Raw genomic sequence first — 24,524 nt, forward strand, 5'->3', positions numbered from 1 at the left:
ATTTACACTTGTCAATATTGTTCATACATTAAAATACCATTTGTTTTTTTTAAACCTAGACTAGTCTATAAACTATCTTACTAAATGTACAGCATAAAACTTAAGTATATACAATTCATTTTGAATATAAAATATTCCTTCTTTCTTTGAGAATACTAAAGCAGGATTTGGCTGATATATAAAGCAACCTCTCATCTGTAAATATGTATTTAAGTTTCTCAGTATCAGTATACATCAGCAAGATATACAGTTCACTTATCTCTGGAAAGGTTGACATCCGAATCAGTATATGTGTACATTATGCAGTTGATTTACATTAGGAAAACATGACATCGAAAAATATGTGAACAATGCATCTAAATAAAGGAGATATAAACAATACGCACGTGCTCGAAACAGTTCATTTTCGTTTAAACCATGAAACATTACGTCCAACTACATGAGCACAAAACATATTTGACGTATCCTCCCAAAAAAAAAATACATGATAGGGAGTAAGTTGGTTCCTTTGTCCTAGTTTCTAATTCCTTTTTCGAATAAGGAACAGTTCCTTATTCAAGCTTAACATATTTGATAAAGGGTTTGAAAGAAAAAAATGCATACAATTCTCAACTTAATCAAAACAAAATACCGGTAATTCGATCACATTTACTTTATGTATTACGTTACATATTCATGTTTTTTCTTCGCACTTGCGTAGGATTTCTTATTTAAAGGGATCTTTTCACGCTTTGGTAAATTGACAAAATTGAAAAAAGTTGTTTCAGATTCGCAAATTTTCGTTTTAGTTATGATATTTGTGAGGAAACAGTAATACTGAACATTTACCATGGTCTAATATAGCCATTATATGCATCTTTTGACGATTTTAAAACCTAAAAATTATAAAGCGTTGCAACGCGAAACGATTGAATAATTTGGAGAGTTCTGTTTTTGTCGTTAAATTTTGTGAAACTACGAAGATTGCTTATATAAGGTCTAAAATACATCATTTACGTGTAATCGGCGGAATAGCTCAGTAGGCTAAAGCGTTTTTACTTCAGGACTCTGGCAGGACTCCAGGGGTCACTGGTTCGAAACCTGGTCCGATCAATGTTCTTTTCCTTTTTTTCGGCGTAAGCTGTATTAAGCCAGCTTTTCACCTTAGCCTGACCTTTGTTAGCGTCCAATAGAATTCAAATAAAACTTCCCGCAGCCAAGTACAGATGAATACACTTCATTGACTGCATTGGCTGATTTGAGAATACGACCAGAACATTGGAAACATGTCCGCGTCTTTGTAACACTGTTTTACTGCGTGTTCAGCATGAAACAATTTTATATCTAATGAAAAGGCTTAATAGATAGAACAGTTTTACACTCAATCTCGACATCAATACAGTTTGTGCGTCCACCTTTTATTTTCAGAAGATTTTCAGCGCGAGAACGTTTGCACTTAAAGGCTATTTTCTCATATTTATTACTAACTTCCATATTCCTGTCAACATGTCAACATGTTAAAGTATAGAGAGCAGTGGAAGCGAAGACTCACTTTAATGCATTGCATTTCAACTCGCGAGGTATATCGGGTCAATTTGCGGCCACTGTGTGTGAATGTCAGAGTTTACATACAGGTCATCGCTGCGTCTCTACCCTATGTGCTGATCGGAGTTCGCGGCCAGGAAAATAATCGAATAAAGACGCTATAACGTGAACTAGGTGAACTGGAATTTTCTTTAGACCAGACAGATGTTAAATGAAGATATCCAGCGATACCATATGGTATGTCAATAATAGATTCTTAATGTGTTTTACAACAATACCATGATAAATATTATTTTTAATTAATTTAACAAGAATTATGCCATGATATTGACTAATGAATTAAGCATGAGCGCAATGATTCTCGATACTGTTAACAATCGAATCAAATAGCAACGCCAGACAAACCACTAAAACAGGTTTGTTCAAAGAACGCGCGTATAAATATTTAAAATATATACGGATACTTCGCGTGTGGCCGGTTGACTCATATGTTTTAATTTCACTTCCATTCTTCTTTGGTTTTCTGTTTTGTATCTATACGTTTATGACCAGCAATATGTAATAATGTAAAATAAGCCGCGACAACTCCGCGTATCATCCCGTACTGCGTTTGCTGCAGCTAAGAACTGCACAGAAAAAGACATTCGCTATCTTTGATCTCATTCATTGAAGTCTTTACCTTTCATTAACTGCAACCACAATCAACGCCGTATATCTTTTTTTAAAGATATTTCTTGTTAATTTTATTCTTGATTTTTTACTGGAGCTTTTACGATCCAATGTTTACATTTATCGATATAAAGCATTTAATGAATAAGTTAAAAAATGCCAAAATCTGTGAAAAGGCCCCTTTAAACCGAACCGGCATTTTCTAATTCGAATACTTACTTAACATCAACAAAAACTAAAGCATATAACATAATTTTATATTTATGTGATATAAAAGTGCAATCGTGTACTTTTCAACATGTTTGTTTTTACTTAAATTTCCAAAGCCTTTTTCGGCGCTGAATAAGTTCCTTATTTAAGCCGGATTAGGAACTGGCATTTCCTGAGTTAAACATCAATGTAATTGATCGAAAGTGAGCCACATATAAATCAAAATCATTATATATTAAGGTCGTATATTTAAAATACTAATTGCAATAAATTTTTACTTTGTTTTAAATATAGATAATCTAGTTCCTTATTCAGATGGAATAAGGAACTTGTTCCTTATTCAAATCGAAAACGGAACTGGAATGTTCTTTCTATAAATTATAAATCAGAATGAACCAACGAGAGAAATAAATCAACCACCAATATTAATTGCAGTACATCTATTCGTTGTTTTATTCAATGACAACCTAGTTCATTATTAGATTTACGTGTTAAGTTTACCTTTCCCTAGTGCACACACAATGACACGCACTATTGTTTGAAGTAACCAAGCAATATAAATCGAAGAGTATACGCCAAGTGTAAATGTGTAGGCTTATGGATTTAACATTTCTATTCTTAATTTACCAGGATATGTTTATCTTCTAATATATCTAAGACTATCGAATGTGCATATGAAGATTCAATTGGAAGTTGCAACGTTATAATCTAATATAATAAAAGTCCTTTTGTGAAATATTTAAACCAATTATATTAAATAAGTCATGTAAATGACACTTATTGCCAAGTAGCGTTTCATGTTCAAGAACGCGTACAATTAAAAACATGGTCTTGGCAATCTGTATGTATTTTAACCAAACATCAATATTTTTTTGTTGTTGGTTGACAGATTATTGTTCTTGATATGTGTATACTCTATAATAACGTTGGTGACCAATTAAGTTCTGCTCAGAACGTTTAAACATATATTACGCTGTCCATCCGAATGTGTATTTTTCGATGCCCCACAAGATTTTTTTTGCCGGCAGCAAGCGCACTCAGAACAATCGTATGACATAATAATGTACTGAGTTATCATACGATTAAGTGCGCATATCTCATCGTTACCCTGGTCTTGATCAATGTCCAATCTCGAGCACGTCGGTTATATTACGTGTATGTTTGTGAAAGTATGGAACGACAACTCTATTTGGTTATTAGGCAATGTACATTTATACAACATGCGCTGTATATTTTTGTACAATAATTCACTTTATACAGATATCGGTGTTTTTCCTTTGTTGTATCACACGCGACCTTTTGTTTCTTCACCAGTTGATACCAATACATTATATATAACATAACCTTTCTACAATTTCTTTTGCAAAAAAAGAATCACTTATTGTCTATATACTAGTTTTGGATAATATTATTACTAGCGAAATAACATAAGTTTATATGTGACACGATGTGTTAAGGGATTCATGGTCACAATGCACGCTTAAACTTCTACCACACTTAACATTTAAACTGAAACAACTATTAAATAAAATAAAATCCGTAGAAAAACGCGCTTAATGCATGTGCGTAAAGTACCTCACTTATTAACCCATTTATGCCTAGTGGACTCTCCCATCCTTCTTAATTAATCATGCGACGTCTCATCTGGGTCTACGCTGTTTGCCAAGGCCTTTTTTGTAGACGCTAGGCATAAATGGGTTAACTATAAATGATTAATGCACACCTAATTTTATGCCTGACATATGTACAAAGCAGGGCTTTCAAGAAACTTCATCGTGAGAGAAATTCTTATAAAGAGCCGTTACTCTTAGATTTACGGAAATTCCCTCTTTGATTATACGACAAACTATACTCATAAGAAATAAATAAAAATATTATTTAAGCTCGGGGCATGCCATTGGAACCAGTTCAAAATAATTTCAATCCGAGTTGTAAGAACATAACAAGCGACTATATTCTTCTGTTTCTCAATTATTAAAAAACATCAGGCTTAACGATATATAAGTGGTATTTGCAGGTGACCCTCTATTCATAAAAAGCATTTCATAGAACATTGATTTTGTTGAAATAAATTTTCACGAAACGCTCTAAAACATGCAAGTTTAAGGTACACACAATGAATGAAGGTCGTGTTGCGTTTCCACATAAGCTGTGGCGCAATGTACCTATTTTAAAGTAGCAGCGACACTGAAATTGAAGCGAGGTATATATTAAGAATTGGTTACATCTGAAGTACTTTTCGGTTATAAACTACAAAATTTATATGCGTTCGTACCCACATGAGAGTTAATCCAATATGATTGTATCCATAATTAGTAGTTGGGGGTGCTGCGATCCTCATAATACGCAAAAATATATGAAATACGAATATATGAACAGAAAACAGTTTTAAATAGCTTGATCATAAGTAAATTCAAGAGATACAACATATTTACAAGCAACCAATGATTCATAACAACATCGATTTCGGCAATAATTAAAACAAAACACTGATAACACTGACATTGTTATAACCATGTACATGTATACAAATTTTACAATTTAGTCTGATACATGTCCGTATGATGACGTCAAATTGCATTGCTGAAAATGCCTCCCACGCGGCCCCTCACTTTATGGAGCCATCACAACTATACCACAGGTGGTTAGCGTGTGGCTATGATATTAATTAGTAAAAACATCATTTTGAATGATAAATAATCATATTATAACGAAAAAATAAATTTTATGAAAAAAAAATCACTATCAAATATATATATAACAAGGTATGCAACTCAAAATCACCCCAAAACGGGGTGCATCGCTTTGAACAGCCATATCTTCATCAATTGTGCAGCGATTTGCACGATATCGGTCTTATTCAACGCAGAAATGAATTTTCTTTCTGGAAATGTATATGTCTTGCAATATTTTTACAAATGCTGGGTCAACTTATAAGAAATAACACGATACACAACTCGGATGACCCAGTTGACAATGATCATGCAGTCTTTAAGACTGAAATCTTCACGGAGTAAAGGGCATCTTCCCTACAAAGGTCATGTACCTCGATACCATAATTCAATAAAACGTATGAAAAAACATTATTACCGTTCTTGTCGTTACATTATGCATCAAGACTAACTGTCCAGCGCCGTTTGAAACCTTTGTTTACATACATTTCAACTAACTGACATTTAAAAGACACGAGTGATTTCATTGGTCCAATGCGGAGGTGTGTCTTTACAACTGGATTTCATTCATAAAGACTGCATGATCATTGTCAACTGGGTCATTAACTGGGTCATTAACCACATTTAATTACCGTACACAAGTATTATTTCTCCTTTCTTTGGTACAAATCAGCATTCTGTCGAGCGGTCCAAGATTTTGTGTTGCTGATTTTTTCCACACCGAATGTTACAGAATATAGTAAAACATCCTTGTTATGCTCCAAGTATATGTTACAAATCGTCATTCGCTTTACGATCGTCTTTGTTGCTTGTAAACATGTCCCATAGTTTCTTCACTAAGTCTGTGGTAACAATATCAGTAGAATTGGACGCGATCATCCTAAGGACAAACACACCATCCTCACGAAGGTAGTCGTCGATAAATTTAGTGCGAACCGTTTTGTCAAACTGCTCATCGTATAAATTCTTGCCGATGTCCAAGTACTTCTTCACAAACCTTTGTCGATTGGACTTGAAATTGACAGTAAACAAGAACTGTCCGAAGTTACAGCATGCGAGTACAGCAACGACGACGAACCAAAACCAGAGCAAAATGAAGAATTTCTCGTTGAATAAATTTATCGGCAACACGCACTGGTAGGTATGGCGTTTGATGTTTTGAAGATGTCGAATCTCAAAGTCGCAGAAAGTGACGAGAGGGAATCGTGGGCTATTTGTCCACGGCGTGTTACTTCTCAATTTCTCTAGGACTTCAAACCCGTACCAGTTGTAAGAAACCGCCAGGAATGCATTTAGCAGATAGAATTGTCCAATAGCGTTTGCAACATAAAGGAACTTCGATAAGAGAAAAAGACCGGGTAAGAAGGTGCCTCCTCGTTTGCTGCAAAAACATCCAAACGTACCAGTAATGCGATCTCTTGTTCGGGTATACACATTGTTTTTGTAGTTACGTTGCGTTTCTAGCCATTTGTTAATAAGGTATGCAAGGCGGTCAATGGCATTATCGCAATCTTTCGGGGAGGAACATTGCGTGCTCTGTGAGAGATCCACGACGCCGTCGAGGCTTATGCCCGCATAATGATGCATAAGTCTCCAGATGACATTTGGAAACTTGAACATGAAGGCTTGCAGCAGAAGAATGAGTGGTACCCATTGATAATAAGTAGTTTCTCTATCTTTACGCTTGTCAATGTCCACGGGCAGATTTTCGAAGAAGGCGATGTGGTAAGTGTTAGAAATCCAGCAATAACTTTCCACGTAGGCCTTGAACCAATCTTTCTCGTATTCCGCTGCGAGCCAGCAGTTGATTGGTTTGCCCACAACCTGAACTGTTGACACTATCACGGCGACGATAATCAGGAATAAACATGTGTACATGTGTGACCATCGATCTATCCAGTCATCCGTGTGATGGCCAGTTATCACTTTAATTCGCTTCTTAACTTCGGTTAACACCGCATCCACCCTTCAAGATAAACATTAATTGTAAAATGGTTTCTTAATGCATTCAATATTTCAAAACTTTAGGAAGACAGAAACGCAGATAACCATTGCAACGGAAATTATAGGATGTAATTTCGTAATTAAAATCAGCGCTGTGAAATCATATTTTGTAAATAATAATCAATATTTATGAAAAGGAAATGTTTTGGATTCTTATATTTTTTCGTGTTGCGAAGTATATACACGTGTACTACTTTTTCAATGACAACTTAACCTAACGTTTTATCCTGGCAGTACAAACATCAACATACGATCGATCAACTGATATGTTTTTATTAAGAAGAAAGATATTGCTTATCGGTCAATATGCTACGAATAGGACAGGAGGGTTATGCTTATATATTTTTGACTTAGCATTTTTATTTTCATTAACAAGTTCGCACAATGTCACACAGGATGTTTAAGTATTTGCGGAAAAACGAAATCACGTGTTTTGACTACATTTATATTACATTTACACGAAATATGGATAAGCATATATATACGAATGTCGATAAAAATCATAGAATCTGTTAAATGGTAAAAGTTTGGAATGATTTAAAAATCAGTCATTTAAATTGCTAGCAAGATCACTTCTTTTTCTTACGTGAATTTGTCTATCGACAAAATCCTGTAAATGTTTTATTCCAAAATCTCGTACAATTATCAAATTAAACACTAACGATTTCAAAAAGTGTTGTTTTTCTGTCATAAATGATGCAAAAAAACTATATTCAACGATTCAACAAACATGTACAATAGTATTTATGACATTAATGAACGTTAATGTCATAAATAAAATACTTCTGTCAAGGGACATTTTGGAGGGAACAGGTTCGATGGCTGCATATTTGTTAAGCTCTTAAACACATTATAAGAAGCAGTCAGATATTAAAGCATCTTAATAAATTCCCATGTATTTTGTCTGTAATGTATAACATTTTTCAAATAATAAAAACGAGTGATCAACATTCACTTAAAAACGTTTATTGTTTGTTTTAAACGCTTGATGCAGCAAACAGATTTTTTACAAGTGACCCTTGAAACCATTATGACCATATCATTTTTGACGTTCCATATCCGTGATAAGAACAAGACAAAGTCTTCATGATTGATGCCCTTCATTTATCATCGTGTGTGTACAATTTAAACTTTTGTTTGCAACATATAAATGAATGGTTTTGGCAGCAAAATAATATCATTTTGAGTAAGAATGTATGTATTTATATTATTCAGTTATAACATAAATTAATTAATAGTTAGAAATTATTTCCGATATAGTACAACACAGCATAGGAGCCATCTTGTGGGGAAAAACAGAAACAATTTAGACAACATAATTGCACAACATCAAACCGCGAATGTATGCTTCTTCGTGAAGATAGTTAAATTGATATTTATGATACGACTATTTTATGTACATACATTTATTAAGTAATGGTATACATATATAAAAATTGTTAACATTCTCTTTGTTGTAAGAACATCTGGCAAACTCATTTGAATCAATATTTCATAGGATTCGGCATGACAAGCTCAAAGTCGTTTTCCATATGCCATGGGATCTTTCAGATGAGAAAGAATAATTGTAATTTGAGAAGACTTGTAAGATTAAATTAACATTAAACATTGCTATAACGTAGTGACCTATGACGAAATGCAAGCGATTGCAGAATAGTATAATGCTAGAAACAGTATGACGGTATTTTGCATATGACTCATAATTTCGTACTTTTCAAACACAATATTAAACAAACGCAAATATTTTTTAACGGCGAATGGTTTGCCTTCGTTGGTCATCGCGAAGGTGACCTTGTGATTTCTTTGGGTGGTTATCTGAGAGATACATTTCTAATAAATTCCAGACAGTACACTGATTACACAAAATACCTGAAAATATTAACTATTCCATAGTATAAATGATCTTAAAAATCAGGTAAGAAAGTTTCATCACAGCGACCTGTTTTTACATTGACCCTTAATAGACATCAAACATTCAACCCATTGACGACATTACGGAATGGACGTGTTGTTGAGCCGTTGGTCAAACTGCCCATGGTTCGAAATTCCGGTCGGTGCGACATGTTATTATTTTAAATTAATTCTTGAACGAAGTCGTTACGTGAATAAGTTTTGCAAATCCTGATGGTTAAATGACTATTTTAATCGTAGGTGTAATACAGATCTTCCAAGGGGAGCAATACTTTGCGATTTTTAGAATACTGGGACGTCTGCGTTTATTTCTTTACTTCAAAACTTGGTCACGTTGTCAAACTGTATAATATAGGTTAAACATTTACTCATACAAGATTTGTAATTTTTGGCAAATGTGTTATCAATCAAGTGACTCTGTGTCGTAACACGCCACCAAGTGTACTTCAGTTTACGCAACTGACAAAAATTTAAGATAACTATATCTCTTGTGTAAACTGAAGTGCATTTCAGGTCCTTAAAACAGTAAAAACACCTTTACAGGTTTGTTGTGCTTAAGGCATAATTAGCAAACTGTGAATACCGATGCGAATATGTTAAAATCGATAACGATTCAATTACTATACGTTAGTTTCGATTTTGTGTCACGGACTAAGACATGCAAGAACTGACGTGTCCGTCAATACTACGCTTTCGAGCACATACCAATATATGTAATAATCTCATCTCAATCTCTTGTACGATTTAAGAATCTTTCGCACAATTCCACGATTCGGTGCTATAATGGCATTATCATCAATATTTGGAAGGTCGTATTTGTTTCCTGTTCTACGAGAATATAGATTGCAATACGTTTATCAAGAGCCAATTCGTGTCTTTATGATGTTTTTAGATTTTGATTACGATGTCACGATTTGATCGATGATGTGAACGATCTGAACTGCGACAATTGTCGGAAACCGTAAATATTCCATTGTCACTATTTAATCTATTAATAATCACTAGCGTATTTGAGTGGACATTGGTTCGAACGATGACCTACGACTGGACCTGAACGATTTAAATACTGCAAGTTTGACCATAGAGCCCTGTATTCACATTGCCTTGCCTTAGAACGCCTGCCAACACCAGACTGTTAAATACGATACGATACATCGATCATTGTAACAGTGCAATTCGAATTGATAAATTGGATAATTTATCACAGATGATTGATTTTTAATCATAAACAGATTTATAGGGACTTGCTCACATATTGTCGAAAAGACAATTTTCCGACTTTTGGTTGTCACGGATTGAACATATGAAAAAACACTGTTCATCAGGGAGAGAAATAAGACGTATGACCAGAGCTCCAGATAAGAGGCGTATCTGCGTATTTACGCAAAAAAACGCATTAAAAATCGGCCCAGTACGTAAAAAACGCAATACAAATCTGTGTACGTATTTTAAATAGATTAAAGTGCGTAACCGGTTTAACCAATAATCCAGTTGAGATTTTATTGTAAATTAACCATTGAATCAAAAGTGAGGCAGCCAAAATAAGCTTCTAATTAAAATGGCGGCCCATCATGTTTGTGGGTTAAAAAAGGGACGTTTTAAGCAACCAGCGGCTCCTGCGGGAACATTTTTAAAGAAATTCTGTTTATATCGTCATTTTAAATTCATCCTTTTTGCATTTAATAATATAAATAACAAATAATAATATTTCTAGATTAAACACGCCATTTACTGTGTCAGTTTTCTATGGAAATGAAAAATACCCCAAACTATTCCTAAATACCCTTTATGGCTGAAACAAAGGAGTAAAATACGCTTTAACAATAATATCAAGGGGTGAAATACCCTTTAGACTAAATCTTTATCTGGAGCTCTGTGTATGACGTTAGACTAACAATGAAAATACATTTTCATTTTTGGCTAATTATTATTAGAATTTTATAAAATTACAACACGTAACGATTAATTATGACGGTTAATTTCGTTGTATGTTATATTCAGTGACAATCCGTGCATCTCTTACATAAAGTATAAATGCTGCACTTAATTCATAATAGTGGTATTACGTTTCAATCAATTAATAAAATGTCAGTGGTTTGAGCCACGGATTGGGTGAACGTTTTTTATTCTTTCTTAAAATCGATCATTTTATTATTCTTGAGCTCTTTAGAACCGATGTTCAATTTGATCAATTTAAGGCATTTAATGATGACTTTTAAACTAAGACACGAATGAACTAAACTGTCTTGGGCAGCTTTAGTGATGTTTGAGTTTACTTAATGTGACTTATGGGAAAGAGGGGGTGCAATTTGCGCTATATTTTAAAGGCAGAATAAATATTAAGCTGGCTGCATTTAGAATGAATGTGATTATATCGATTTATTTATTTCAATCAGATAGTACTTTAATTCCTTTTTATTGATACTTTTTTATTTAAAGAATGCTTCCTTAATTTTAGAAAAAAAGCATCAGAGCAAAAGTCATGATGGAGATTGAAAGACAAGAGCTTACAAGGTTCATCGGGTTTCACTTTTGGCATGTAAGAAAAACTGATTTCACTGGTAACCATGTATTTACACCAAACAGGAGTAATTTTCAATTTTATCGAGATATCATAAGAACGAATATTCGTTGCAAGTTCATTCACGATTGGACGCAAAATGGGATTTATAGAGAGTAAACGATATTATATAATAGAAATATAAACTGTATATGTAAAAATGCCAGCCACGATTGGGGCATTGTTTTTCAAACGACCAGAACTAGTTTTGAAACTCGGTCAAAATATCATTAGAACAAAATGTTCGAAGCAAGTGTAATGAAGATTGTGCTAAAATAGTAACTCTTCGAGTCCTAACGAACTTCTTTATAGCCATATAAGGTGAAATGGACGGTCATTATTTCAACGGACTCAAACCATATTAGAACTCCACTAAAATATAATTAAAATAAATGTTCTGGGCAAGCTTCATGGTGACTGGAAATGTGAATGTGAATTCTATAGTGTTATCAAGGTTTCAATTAAGCTGTGAAAGACAAAATTTAACACCCCCGGCGGCCATTTTTTTTCAATAGAATATTATGATTTTTAACTAGGCTCACTAATAATAAGAACATATGCTCTGAGAATTTTTTACGATAATTGACTCGAAAATTTGACTTCTACAGTGTATAAGAGGTTTCAGTATAGCCTTATCAGCCCCCCCCCCCTCTCCCCTGGCGACCATCAACCTAAACAATTGTTGAACTCGGTCGTGATATCTTTAGAACAAATGTCCTGTCCAAGTTTCACGTTGATTTATAAAAATGCGAATTGTTAAGTGTTAACAACGTTTCACTTTACGCCACTTGAGGAAAAACAGCCTCACTCCCCCTTGCAGCCATTTTACGTTAGGTTTGCATGATAACGGTGGTCAGTCCGCAAATTACAATCGAAGATTAACATCGGTTTACGAAAACTGCATTATCCTTCAAATGATTGAATTAAAATATACTGTTAGCAAAATTAAGCTTCTATTATTATACTTAAAAAACGTAACTCAAATGTTGACATCTAAGAAATATATCGAACACTTTAAACAATCATTACGAAGTCAAATTACAATTGCACTTGGTGTTGTCGAGCATAGAAAATTTAATTTTAATTTAATTACATAAACTAGCTTTCTGAATCATGCCATTAACAATGGAATCGCTTCAAGACTGTGTTTTGCAGATTAAACTGAATAATTGTGAAATGTATCGTTTACATAAAAAAATGTTGAAATATAAGATTTGTTATTTTTACAATATATCTTATTATGGAAAACATATACATCATATTAACTGAATATTGTATGTATGTTGGAATCTTTTTTTCTGCACTTTGACGACGAAAACGCTTCAGATGTATGTTTTTCAGTTCACATTGAGTATTACATTCACATGACAACAATAAATGTATTATTTATGTATTAATAATATACAAAATCATAGAAATCGACAACTTAAAATAAACGGATGAAATCCGATGTATTATTTTATTCTTTTTCTGTGCTTCTGTCTGGATATAAACTATATGAATATATGAACATTTTCATACACAAAACAAATTTAACCATTTTTTTCTATTTACTTACATGACTTATGCTTAGGTAAAATACACTAAACCGGTTGAAACTTTTGTAACAAATCGACACTGAACGACAATATTCCGTTTATAACAATAAATGAGTTTCGTTTCGATATTTTATCAATAATTATCTTGCTTAGTTAGGAGTGGACATGATAACGACATAACTAGGTTCTAATTATAGATTTATCTCATCTGAACGGATGCGACAAAATCTGAGCGAAAACTATTTTAGTTATAAAAGTGTGGTTTTATGTGAAGCTACGAAAATAAAAAGGGACCATGGGTCCTAGAGCGATAACCTGAGATCCGAAAGAAATACACTTTTCTGAGAAGGTGGAGTTCAGAAGAATTTAACTACTTTATAATACATTTTTAAATAGTAATTTTCTACGCAGAATAGTGTAATAAACATTCAATAATTAAAAATATTCCAGCACAGAACGCTTATGTACATATTTAAACCATATATTTGTTTACGGGGTAAAAACTCTGTCGGAATAACCTAGTTGGCCAGCTGGTTGTCTCTCTTGCAAAAGTGGCTGTCTAAACAAAGTTCCAAAGGTTACATTGTATCATTTATAGATCAATTTTAGAGAATCCAATTACAGCTCCAATCATATCACAATCATCATCATGGCCAAATTTGTTTAACGAGAACCATTTTAGAATTTGGCCGAGATATCATTAGAAAAAGTGTTATTACCAAGTTTAAAATGTGACTTCAAGCACTTATATATACAAGCTCTTTTTTGACTAAGTGACTTAGCTTTTGACATCACGTTAACAAGTTTTGAACTCTACCAAAATAGGTAGAGCCGAGTTATTAGTATAACACATGTTTTGACCAATTTTCATAAAGATTTGACTAAAATGTGATTTCTATAGCGTTTACAACGTTCCAGTACATCATTATATGGTTAACTGGCACGAGGCGGCAATGTTTAAAACGAACCGGAACATTTTAAAACTCAGAAGATATATAATTGTACCAAATGTTCTGACCCAGTATCAACAAGATTGACCTTAAAATGTAGCCTCTAGAGTGTGAACAAGTTTTTTCTTTGATTTGACCTGATTACCCATATTTTACATATGAAAAACAACAACGTTGGGACAATCATCTGACAAAGTTTCGCGAAGATTGGACAATATCGCCTTTAGAGTGTGAACAATGAAAATGTTGATTAAATATAATATTATCATGAGGGGCATCGAATAATAAACAAACGTTCTGAACAGAACATAGTTAAAACCAATGTGATGACAGAATAACATAAATAAAAGAATGATCTCTTAAAAAATACCACTTTGATAAATATTGGCTATATGCTAACCCACAGATTACAACAACCAGCTTTTTATTGAACGTTTTCGTTGAAATGTCGATAATTCGAATTAGATACATCAACAAAGAATCTTACACTAGTGTATTGTATCGTTTAAACTTTCAATTGAATCTTCATAGCTTTTTCCAATAGTCTTTGAAAAGTCTTGAATTCATTATCAGGGATATATATATACGTGTCTAAAAATCAAGAAGCCGTTTTGGTAATAAACATCCTAGTTGTAAAATACAGATAAACTGCTTTCCACTAATGTCATCAGCTAGGTACCACTTGTCATTGCTTGTTTCGCCCTTTTAAACCTAGGACAAGCTCTAAGTGGCGGGCGGCAGTGTTGATCAGACACTACCCATTAGTGGATGGCTTCCAGCTACTGGCGTTCCTCCTTAGCCACAGCCAGCTGGAGCTTCTTTCTGCTGCCTGTGATACCTTCTTAATGGCCAGCTTTCTCGCCTGTCCCTCTATTCCCATATCATGGAACATCTTTCCCAGCGATGGTGCAGGAAACCCTCTGCATCCCACTTCAATCGGGTAGTTCCATGCTCTCCACCCGGCCTCTCTACATTCCTGGACGAGATCTTCGTACTTGGCCTTCTTTCTCTCATGTGCCTGAGTACATCTTTCTTCCCACGGAACAGTCAGCTCTACCAGGATGATCTTCTTTGTCTTTCCGGAGACCATCACAATGTCTGGGCGTAGGGTAGTGTGGACAATGTCTGGAAACTGCAGCTGTTTCATAAGATCTGCCCGTAGTTCCCAGTCATTTGTGCCGTCTAGGATACTCGGATGTCCTCCCTTTGTACCCTTCATTACTGTCCCTGCTGGTACAAAGTTGATGTGCTTTGCCCCTGCATGTACTCGTGCCTTCTTCTTGTGTCTCTCAAGTGTATCCGCTACCTCTCGGAGTACCTGGTCATGTCTCCAGCGGTATCTCCCCTGGGCAAGTGCTTCCTTACACGAGGACAAGATGTGGTCCAGGGTAGCTCTTCCTCCACATAGGGTGCATTCTGCTGTTTCTATCAGCCCCCATCTCTGGAGATTCGCCGGTGTTGGCAAGACATCATAAACTGCCCGGATCAGGAACTGCAGTTGAAAAAACTGGTACTTCCAGATATCTGTCCATGACAGTTTCCTCCCTGTTGTCTGCCACTTTGTCCAGCTTCCCTGGCTCCCCATCTGGACTGCTTTCACCTTTCTTATCTCTTCTTCTTCCTTTCGGATTTCGCTCTGGACAAGTTCTCTTCTTTGGACTGTTGTGGCTGAACTCCACGGTTGTCTAGTGTTCAAGCCGAGTCCCTGTCTACCTTGACAACTTGTTCCCACTATGTCTTGATGTCTCAGTCGACTCTCTGCCTGCTCAACTGCATTCGATGCTGACCATCTTCTTCCAGTTCTGACCTCTATCCCTGCATTTCTAATGCTCATGTCACTAGAGTCTCGTAGGGTCAACACGAGCCTTGCCTTACTAACTGTGTACTCCTCTACAATTGATGAAAGAGGGAGCTGCAACATTCCGGTTCTGTTGTAGAGTCCAATACTTGTCATACATGATGGAAGTCCGAACCATCGTCTCAGGCTCTTGTTTATCATGCTTTCCAAGCTATCAACCGTCGATGTTGGGATCTCATACAACATTAGTGGCCACAGAAGACGGGGCAGGAGGCCATGCTGGAAAAGCCATGCCTTGAACTTCCCTGGTAGGCCTGTTCCCTCTATCTTTGCAAGCCCATTCCTCAGTTGCTGCCTGATGCGCTCTGTGTTATTTCTGCTATCACCCAGTGTGGTGTCAAACCATTTACCCAAGCACTTGACGGGGTTGTCAATAAGTGATGGGATATCCTCGCCCTGTACCCTGAGTGTTGTCTTCTGCCAGACTTTACCTCTTCTCAAGATAAGAAATCTTGACTTCCTTGGTTTGAAGGCCATTCTAGCCCATGACACAACATCTTCAAGGGCTGATAGGATCCACCGAGCTTGTATGTGGGACTCTGTTGTGATAGTCAGATCATCCATAAATCCCCTCTGTGGTGGAAGTCTGATATCTGTCTGGGTCTTCGGTCCCCTTGACTCCCTGTCTCCGGCTTTGATGATGAGATTCATAGCGGCGATGAACAGTACTACTGACACTGTGCAGCCGGTTACAATCCCCTTCTGAAGCTGTATCCAGGATGTTGTAAAGTTCTTTGTTGTGAAGCGCATGTTGATGTTTCTGTAGTAGCTTCTGACAATGCTCTGAATATGTTCTGGTACATGGTGGTGTTTCAGAGCAAACTCTATTACCTGGTGGGGTACTGTGCCATACGCATTTGCTAGATCCAGCCATACAACTGTGAGATCTGTCTTGTTGATCTTAGCTTCCCTGATTAACTGGCTAATAGCGCATGTGTGTTCAATGCAGCCAGAGAATCCTGGAACACCTCCCTTCAGTGCTGATGTGTCAATGTACCCATTACTGGTCATGAATGTTGTAAGACGCCTGGCAACCACTGACATGAAGATCTTGCCCTCCACATTCAACAATGATATTGTCCGGAACTGTCCAATATCCTTGGAAACCTCCTCCTTTGGGACGAAGATGCCTTCTGCTCGCTGCCACTCCACAGGTACATCTCCTTTACGCCAGACCACCTTCAATAGTTTTCACAACCGTCTCAGCAGTTTTGGGCATGACTTGTACACCTTGTAAGGTATTCCATTTGGGCCTGGTGTTGACTTGGATCTAGCCTTCTTGATTATATCTTGGACCTCCTTGAGGGTTGGTTCTCCCTCAGTAAATGCAACAATGGGCATGGGTACTGGGGCTATGCGTTCATGTCCCTCCATCCGCATATGTCTCGCCTGATCAGAGTGCGTGTTCTTCAGATGCTCTTCAACCTCCTCTTTAGAACAATTCAGCTGTCCCGCTTTCTTCTCTTCAAGGATATCCTTGCTAAAACCATAGGGATTGGAAAGAAATCGTGATCTTTGTCTGGCCTTCTCCCTTCTAGCTTTTCGTATCCTTTCCGCTTTCCTCAGGTCTTGAAGTCTGCGTCTGGTGTTGTCTCGTAGTTCCTGTAGGCCAATTTTCTCTAGCTCTGATGCCTGTCTGTACTGGTTCCCCAAGTTGCGAAGGTCCTTCCTCAACTTCTCTATTTCTATCTGCCGTCTGTTCTTGGCGACTGTAGTCTGCTTCCTTTCCGATGGTGTCACCCCAAATCTTTCCTTCTCGACTGCATATATCAGTCTACACATACTCCGCAGTTTCCTTTCTACTGTTCCAAGTAACACCTGTACCACGATGCCATCTACATCCTCATCAAACTCCTTCCACTGTTTCTCGTTCATAGCTGGCCATTTGATGCGGTCTAGTCTGTCATCTGTATGACTGCCCTGGCTACCAAGATCATGTTCTGGTCTTGTAGGCTTATCCACCTGTTCCACCTCAGATTCGTGGAGATCCTCAGCACTGTGGTGTTCTTCCTGGCTGTGGTCCTCCTGTGTCTCACCAGACAAGTCTGTGCACTGTCTCTGCTCCGGATCAGGCTGACAACCCTTCCTAGACCGGTGTATCTTGAGACCCCTGGCATTCTTACAGATTTTCCCGCAAACACACTGAGCTGTCTCTGTATAGGCCTCACCTGTCAATGTCCGTTGTACTAGCCGTGTCGATTCCGTTGTGTCCGTCCTATTGGATCTCTCTTCCACCCCCCCTCTCGGAAGACCCTGGGGGTATCTTTTTGTATGTCTTGTTGTAGCTGTTCTGTGGGTTACTCCTTACGGGGTCATCATCTTGGGGTGCCGGCCCTTGATGCCCAATTCCAGTCTCTCCTGGATGTCCACTGTCTCTCCAGTTGTCACCAATCTATTCCTGGTTGTCATCCAGTCTTTCCTGGAAGTCACTGATTCCTCAGAAGTCATGTTGTAAAATACAGATAAACTGCTTTCCACTAATGTCATCAGCTAGGTACCACTTGTCATTGCTTGTTTCGCCCTTTTAAACCTAGGACAAGCTCTAAGTGGCGGGCGGCAGTGTTGATCAGGCACTACCCATTAGTGGATGGCTTCCAGCTACTGGCGTTCCTCCTTAGCCACAGCCAGCTGGAGCTTCTTTCTGCTGCCTGTGATACCTTCTTAATGGCCAGCTTTCTCGCCTGTCCCTCTATTCCCATATCCTGGAACTTCTTTCCCAGCGATGGTGCAGGAAACCCTCTGCATCCCACTTCAATCGGGTAGTTCCATGCTCTCCACCCGGCCTCTCTACATTCCTGGACGAGATCTTCGTACTTGGCCTTCTTTCTCTCATGTGCCTGAGTACATCTTTCTTCCCACGGGACAGTCAGCTCTACCAGGATGATCTTCTTTGTCTTTCCGGAGACCATCACAATGTCTGGGCGTAGGGTAGTGTGGACAATGTCTGGAAACTGCAGCTGTTTCATAAGATCTGCCCGTAGTTCCCAGTCATTTGTGCCGTCTAGGATACTCGGATGTCCTCCCTTTGTACCCTTCATTACTGTCCCTGCTGGTACAAAGTTGATGTGCTTTGCCCCTGCATGTACTCGTGCCTTCTTGTGTCTATCAAGTGTATCCGCTACCTCTCGGAGTACCTGGTCATGTCTCCAGCGGTATCTCCCCTGGGCAAGTGCTTCCTTACACGAGGACAAGATGTGGTCCAGGGTAGCTCTTCCTCCACATAGGGTGCATTCTGCTGTTTCTATCAGCCCCCATCTCTGGAGATTCGCCGGTGTTGGCAAGACATCATAAACTGCCCGGATCAGGAACTGCAGTTGAAAAAACTGGTACTTCCAGATATCTGTCCATGACAGTTTCCTCCCTGTTGTCTGCCACTTTGTCCAGCTTCCCTGGCTCCCCATCTGGACTGCTTTCACCTTTCTTATCTCTTCTTCTTCCTTTCGGATTTCGCTCTGGACAAGTTCTCTTCTTTGGACTGTTGTGGCTGAACTCCACGGTTGTCTAGTGTTCAAGCCGAGTCCCTGTAAATCAAGCATCGAAATATTTAATTTATCATATGCAGCCTACTTGAAAACAGTCATTTCTCGGTACTTATGAGAAGGAAACTATTTGTGCCTCGAAAAAACGTGAAAATATCAACATAATTATTACAACTGTAATTTTTATGCAGATGCACACGTGAGTAAATAATTAGGTATGGCAGAGTATATTAACTCGGGCATGTGCTTATTACTACATATACGCTAACACTGACACGAGTGCGCTCAAACACTTTGGTATTTTCTTAGCACACCTCATAAAATTATCGTTGAATGGTCGCGTTCACGTTAACATGCGAAAATAATGATATCGCATTTGCAACCTGTAACGGTCGTCTTCATACAATAATGATAATGATAATATTGAAATTAAAACTACATTATAAATTTTAACTTTAATAATAATTATCCTTAAGAACATTTCTTACTGGTACCACATACATTTTGACAAATCTTTTGACTTTTAAATGGATTTTGCAGCCGATAGACAGTTTACAAACATGTGCCATTTTTGTTTACACTCTACTGGGAGTCTTATATGCTGATCTATTCTGATGAGGCTAAATATTCAATGTCCATTCAAGAATTATAAAATATGTAGTTTAGTTGGTTGGTAGTTCGATCGATCCAGGTTGCTTCCCTATATCTAGAAGACTCTTTGACCAACATGCAACAACGTTCATATTCTGTCTCCCATGCAGAAAATAAAATAAATAGTCTAATTAATACTGAGGTCAACACTTCAAATGTCGATGTACAGGGGGCTTTAACATTAAACTGGTTTCCAGTTGATGGCTCTGTACCAACTGGCTAATTTAAATACATGTATATACGCACACAATCTATTGATTGGGAAAGTTGACCGTTGAAATGCTGTACACGCTCATTATTTCTTTTTTTACACACGATAACTACAGGCTCAACATTAGACAATCAACTTTCTATGCAGAAATACATCTCTTTAATTTTCAAGTTGACCATTACAGGTGCAGAATTTTAATAATTCTGGTCTGCTGGCGTAAAAAGTATCCAACATTTTATTGGCTATTGATAAAGGTCAATAAAGGACATAAACTTTAGACACTAATACCGAAAAAAATAATAGATTTAAATTTCAACAATTATTCAAAATCAGTCACAACTATCGTGTGTCTGGACAATGACATATGTTTTGATCCACTCATGGTTCTCACATAATACGGCGTCTGTCGCAAAAAGACTTTTATAACTTTAAAATGCACACTGGTCAACAGGAAAAAGACCATGCTTCCATAAACGGTTTTATCATTAAATCATGTTCGCATTATATGTAGCGACACCTTTGTTGTAAGATCATCGAAGTAATTATTCTTCTCGGTGTAAACATTCGAAAGAGAAAATAAAGAATTAAAGGCTATCTATACTGGATTCCTCCAGTAAAATGTAAAAATAATTTCAGAATACATTCACATTTGAATTCATTGACGACCTTGCTGCAACTCGGGGAAAACATGTTTGCCAACATTATATTGTTGTGTGTGGTGTTGTTGTTGAGTGTGTAAAATTATTATTTGATAAATAAAATCGCGAAATCTATCGATTTGTAGCTATGATAATCATTTAAAATTGAAAAAAAACCACTATAGAATACATCTCAAATATTGATAATAATAATGGAACGAGCTCATTTCTCGTTTCAAAATTAATGACAGCAGAACTAATGAGAACTCAAGGGCATATCTTTAACATTACAGTTTAATACCTTAACAAGAGGGACTTTCTTGTGCGACGAACAGCTAGCCATTATGTTCATAGCATACTTACACATAAATCGAAAATGCATAAAGTAGTAACGTTTTATACGGGCAAAAGCCCGCGTAGCGGCGTTGACCGTTCATACATATGGATATTTAGCCAAAACAATAGACAAGGGATGCATCTGAAAAATTTTCGACACGCGTCATATATTTTCGCGATGCAATTACCTCCCTTGTATACTTATCTTGTCCCATGTTCTGCCTCCGTTTGTTTAGTTGCGAATTTATTTCATTCTATAAATTCAACATCTTAATGTTATTATTATCCTCACTAAACAATAAATACAACTGTTTAAAAAATTGATTCGCTGAATGCATGTACATCGGCGTTGATTTCGAGCTCTAAACATTTTAAGGTGAGCTAACCACTGCGCATCTACAGCGTCCGGTGTTTACTTGTCAGAATTCGTGACGCATTTTCCATTCGCTCTCAGCTGTTTTACGTGTGATCATGGGCAATATTCTGGTGAACTTTGATTGTTATCCATCAGCAACACATTTATTCACAAAATTTAACGATATTCCGATTAAATTTTTAGTTTTTTAGCTTATTTTAAACGTATTTACACCGCGTCTGCTCGCATCCCGAATGGTTACACATCACTATATATATAGGTTAGGCCTAAAACCACAAAATCTAATACCGTTGGATTTTCGTACCAAAATCTTTCGAAACAAATATCCCAGATTCTAAATCAACAACAAAAACATGACATTTATAAAGTGTCTGCATCATTTATCAAACTTTAAGATATTTGTTGGTTTTCCGTTTTAGACGCTGTTCTGCCAATGCAAGAGCTGGGCATCACACACGCCATTCTATCGATTAACACTGACAGTATTGGTTTCCAGAAATCAAAAAAGAGGGGTTTCCTGAACTATCAACGTTTCCAAGCTATACACACGGTTGTTAGCTGTAGTGATCTTATTTATTGGTTTTGTTGGTTTACTTGGATGGAACATGTGTGAACTTTTATAGAAATTTGAAAAGTCTATATCTGTCTATCTATAAACAAAAATCAGCTATTGCATTCTACGATCAGATGCGCAAACATTGTCAAATGGTTATTAAACTAACAATTTGAAGGCAAGTATGCTGAAGAAATATTAAGGTTCCCATGCAAATTTAGTCTGTATATAGACAAGTGTCTGCCAATAAATATCAAACTAGTAATACAAAACTTACCACAAGTATGTAAATGCACTAAGTATGCAAATCAATGTTAAACTAGTAATAAAAAAACTAAGTATGTAAAACACTGTGTTGTAATCATTTTTAGTAAGATGTAATTTTAAACATTAGCAAAAAGCTTGTTTAGTTAATTCAGATTGCCATTAATATGCATTTCGTTGCTATGGTGTAATTAATAAATTTGTTGTTACTTGTTGTTCCATGATAAATGTTTTATGCGCTTGTAAAAAATCAGCATTGTTAGTTTTGTAAAAGGTAATAAAATGTAACTTCATAGATTCCACAGTTTTTCAAAAGATAACATCACTTTGTAATTTCATATACGTAAATATTCTTGTATGTTGATGATCGTGTTTTAGTATTACTTGTTGTGTAACTATTATTTTATGTGCAAATAAATGATGTGAAGTGTTTTGTATCTCCACACAATACCACAAACCTTTTTTTATATGTACTGAATATATACACTAACATAATTTACATGCTTCTGCTAGCGGCTCAGCAAAGAACAATGACTGACATAAATAAGCTCATATGATTACTGATAATCTATGTTTTATTGTATGTGTTATTTGAAAATTTTAAATAAAAAAAATATGGATGATATAACACACAGGTGGAAGTAACGTACCCTGGATAGTATTTTTTTAGGAGCCCAATATATTCAAATAAATATATAAAATCATGTTTAATGAGAAAAAATGACAAAGAGCCATAAAAAAATCCCCACCCTCTGGGCCCGTATTCACCAACCGATTCTTAGACTTACGAATAAAGAATAGACTTAGAACCAAGAAATATGTGTTCAGTGTTTGAATATATACAGGCCTCCACTAGTGATTATGTCATTAACAAAATGTTCTATATGAAGAATAATATAAATAGAGATGTTTACTGCAGAGTTTGACTCAAAATTAAAGAAATTCTTTAATATTCTAATTTAAAGAATTTTCTTTATTCTAAGACTTAAGTCTAAGAATTGTTTGGTGAATACGGGCCCAGATATTGGAATCATAACATATTGGAATTATTGCAACAATTATAATATTTTGAACACAATCATGTCAGTATATTTATTACAAATACATGGTTATCAAAAAAAAACTTTAAAAGCTTTTGCCCGTAAATTAGGTAGCACCTATAATCATATTATTTTTAATTCAGTCATACATAACATTTTCAGTATCTTTTGGACCATTATATAACAGAAATTAATAAATGAAATTAAAATATAAATATGTTTACAAAATATTTTCCAGAACAGCAATTAATAATATAACTATTAAATGATTTTTCGTTTAGAAAATGTTCTAATTGTAAATTACTAAATTCGTTAAAAAGTATGCCAAATGTTGAAACGCGAAACTGTATTTATGTTGAATTTAAGAACAGTGAGTACAGTGGTCGAGTAACGTCTGCAGCTACATTTGCACTCTCTTACACTGTGGTTCATTACATTGTATGTTGAGGCACGAACGACAACTCTGCTAGGAGAATGCTACAGTTGTGACCGTATTTATTAAACCGATTCGACTCACCTAATCTTGGTGATTTGTAGCCTTAAACTAATATGGCGACTTCCATTGACACCGTGGATTTTGAGCCTTCATTGCAAAATATATTAGATCAAACTTCCTTAAAATGGGTGTTTGTGGGTGGAAAGGGAGGTGTTGGAAAAACGACTACCAGGTTAGTGTCAAAATAATCGATCTTATTGTTTTAAATTGTGAATTTTAATTTAATATGCCACTTCCTTAAGACACGTCGATTTCTCATTTTCTGATTGTTGAAGACAATTCGACGTATTCACTAAGTCGAACAGTAGTCCATATAAACGTGCTCTCAGAGCTTTGATATTTTTTGCTATGGCGGCTCTGGGAATACATATGCAACCGTGAGTAAATAAAAACAATAGCAGTTCTGCGCTCAGATTTTGTGCGCATCACTTAAGGTATTAGCACTCTAATGAACTTCGGGCAATATCGCCTTATTTTACACATATCTGTCACTCCGAACATTATCCGGGTATGTGCGGAAAGCAACGAATATTCATTAAATACGCTATGAAATACTAAATGTAGGACCCGCAAACTAAATAAAA

General features: G+C 36.3%; 4 protein-coding genes across 11 annotated transcripts in view; 2 read left to right on the forward strand and 2 right to left on the reverse strand.

Annotated features, from left to right (window-relative positions):
* LOC127833413 (thimet oligopeptidase-like) overlaps positions 1-24,524 on the forward strand; it is a 388,329-nt gene that overhangs the window by 270,616 nt on the left and 93,189 nt on the right. The gene's annotated exons all lie outside the window — the stretch shown is intronic.
* On the reverse strand, positions 4,787-13,275 carry LOC127833416 (innexin unc-9-like). Its single transcript, XM_052358646.1, has 2 exons — positions 13,109-13,275; positions 4,787-7,041 (listed from the first exon to the last, which is right to left on the reverse strand). Coding segments are annotated over exons 1-2 (1,197 nt in total). The 5' UTR covers positions 13,111-13,275; the 3' UTR covers positions 4,787-5,846.
* On the reverse strand, positions 14,793-18,344 carry LOC127835683 (uncharacterized). The gene is made up of 3 exons (XM_052362120.1): positions 18,239-18,344; positions 17,127-18,064; positions 14,793-17,075 (listed from the first exon to the last, which is right to left on the reverse strand). The coding sequence occupies exons 1-3, from the start codon at positions 18,342-18,344 to the stop codon at positions 14,793-14,795; spliced, it is 3,327 nt and encodes a 1,108-aa protein (XP_052218080.1).
* The window catches only part of LOC127833422 (ATPase ASNA1 homolog), a 33,391-nt gene continuing 32,818 nt past the window's right edge, over positions 23,952-24,524 (forward strand). For all 6 annotated transcript variants that reach the window (XR_008027407.1, XR_008027405.1, XR_008027408.1 and 3 more), the window contains exon 1: positions 23,952-24,112. Coding sequence is in view for 1 of the 6 variants with exons in the window: in XM_052358656.1 (XP_052214616.1) it covers positions 23,994-24,112 (119 nt within the window). In the remaining 5 variants the exon portion in view is untranslated. The remainder of the gene's footprint in view (positions 24,113-24,524) is intronic.

This window comes from Dreissena polymorpha, chromosome 6, assembly GCF_020536995.1.
Source record: "Dreissena polymorpha isolate Duluth1 chromosome 6, UMN_Dpol_1.0, whole genome shotgun sequence".
NCBI classification, from domain to species: domain Eukaryota; kingdom Metazoa; phylum Mollusca; class Bivalvia; order Myida; family Dreissenidae; genus Dreissena; species Dreissena polymorpha.

Coding starts and splice junctions, on each gene's coding strand:
- LOC127835683 (XM_052362120.1), bottom strand. CDS start 18,344: ATGACTTCTGAGGAATCAGTGACTTCCAGGAAAGACTGGATGACAACC. Junction 18,065..18,238: donor CCAGGAGAGACTGGAATTGG/GCATCAAGGGCC, acceptor GGACATTGACAG/GTGAGGCCTATACAGAGACA. Junction 17,076..17,126: donor CAAATGGAATACCTTACAAG/GTGTACAAGTCA, acceptor AAACTATTGAAG/GTGGTCTGGCGTAAAGGAGA.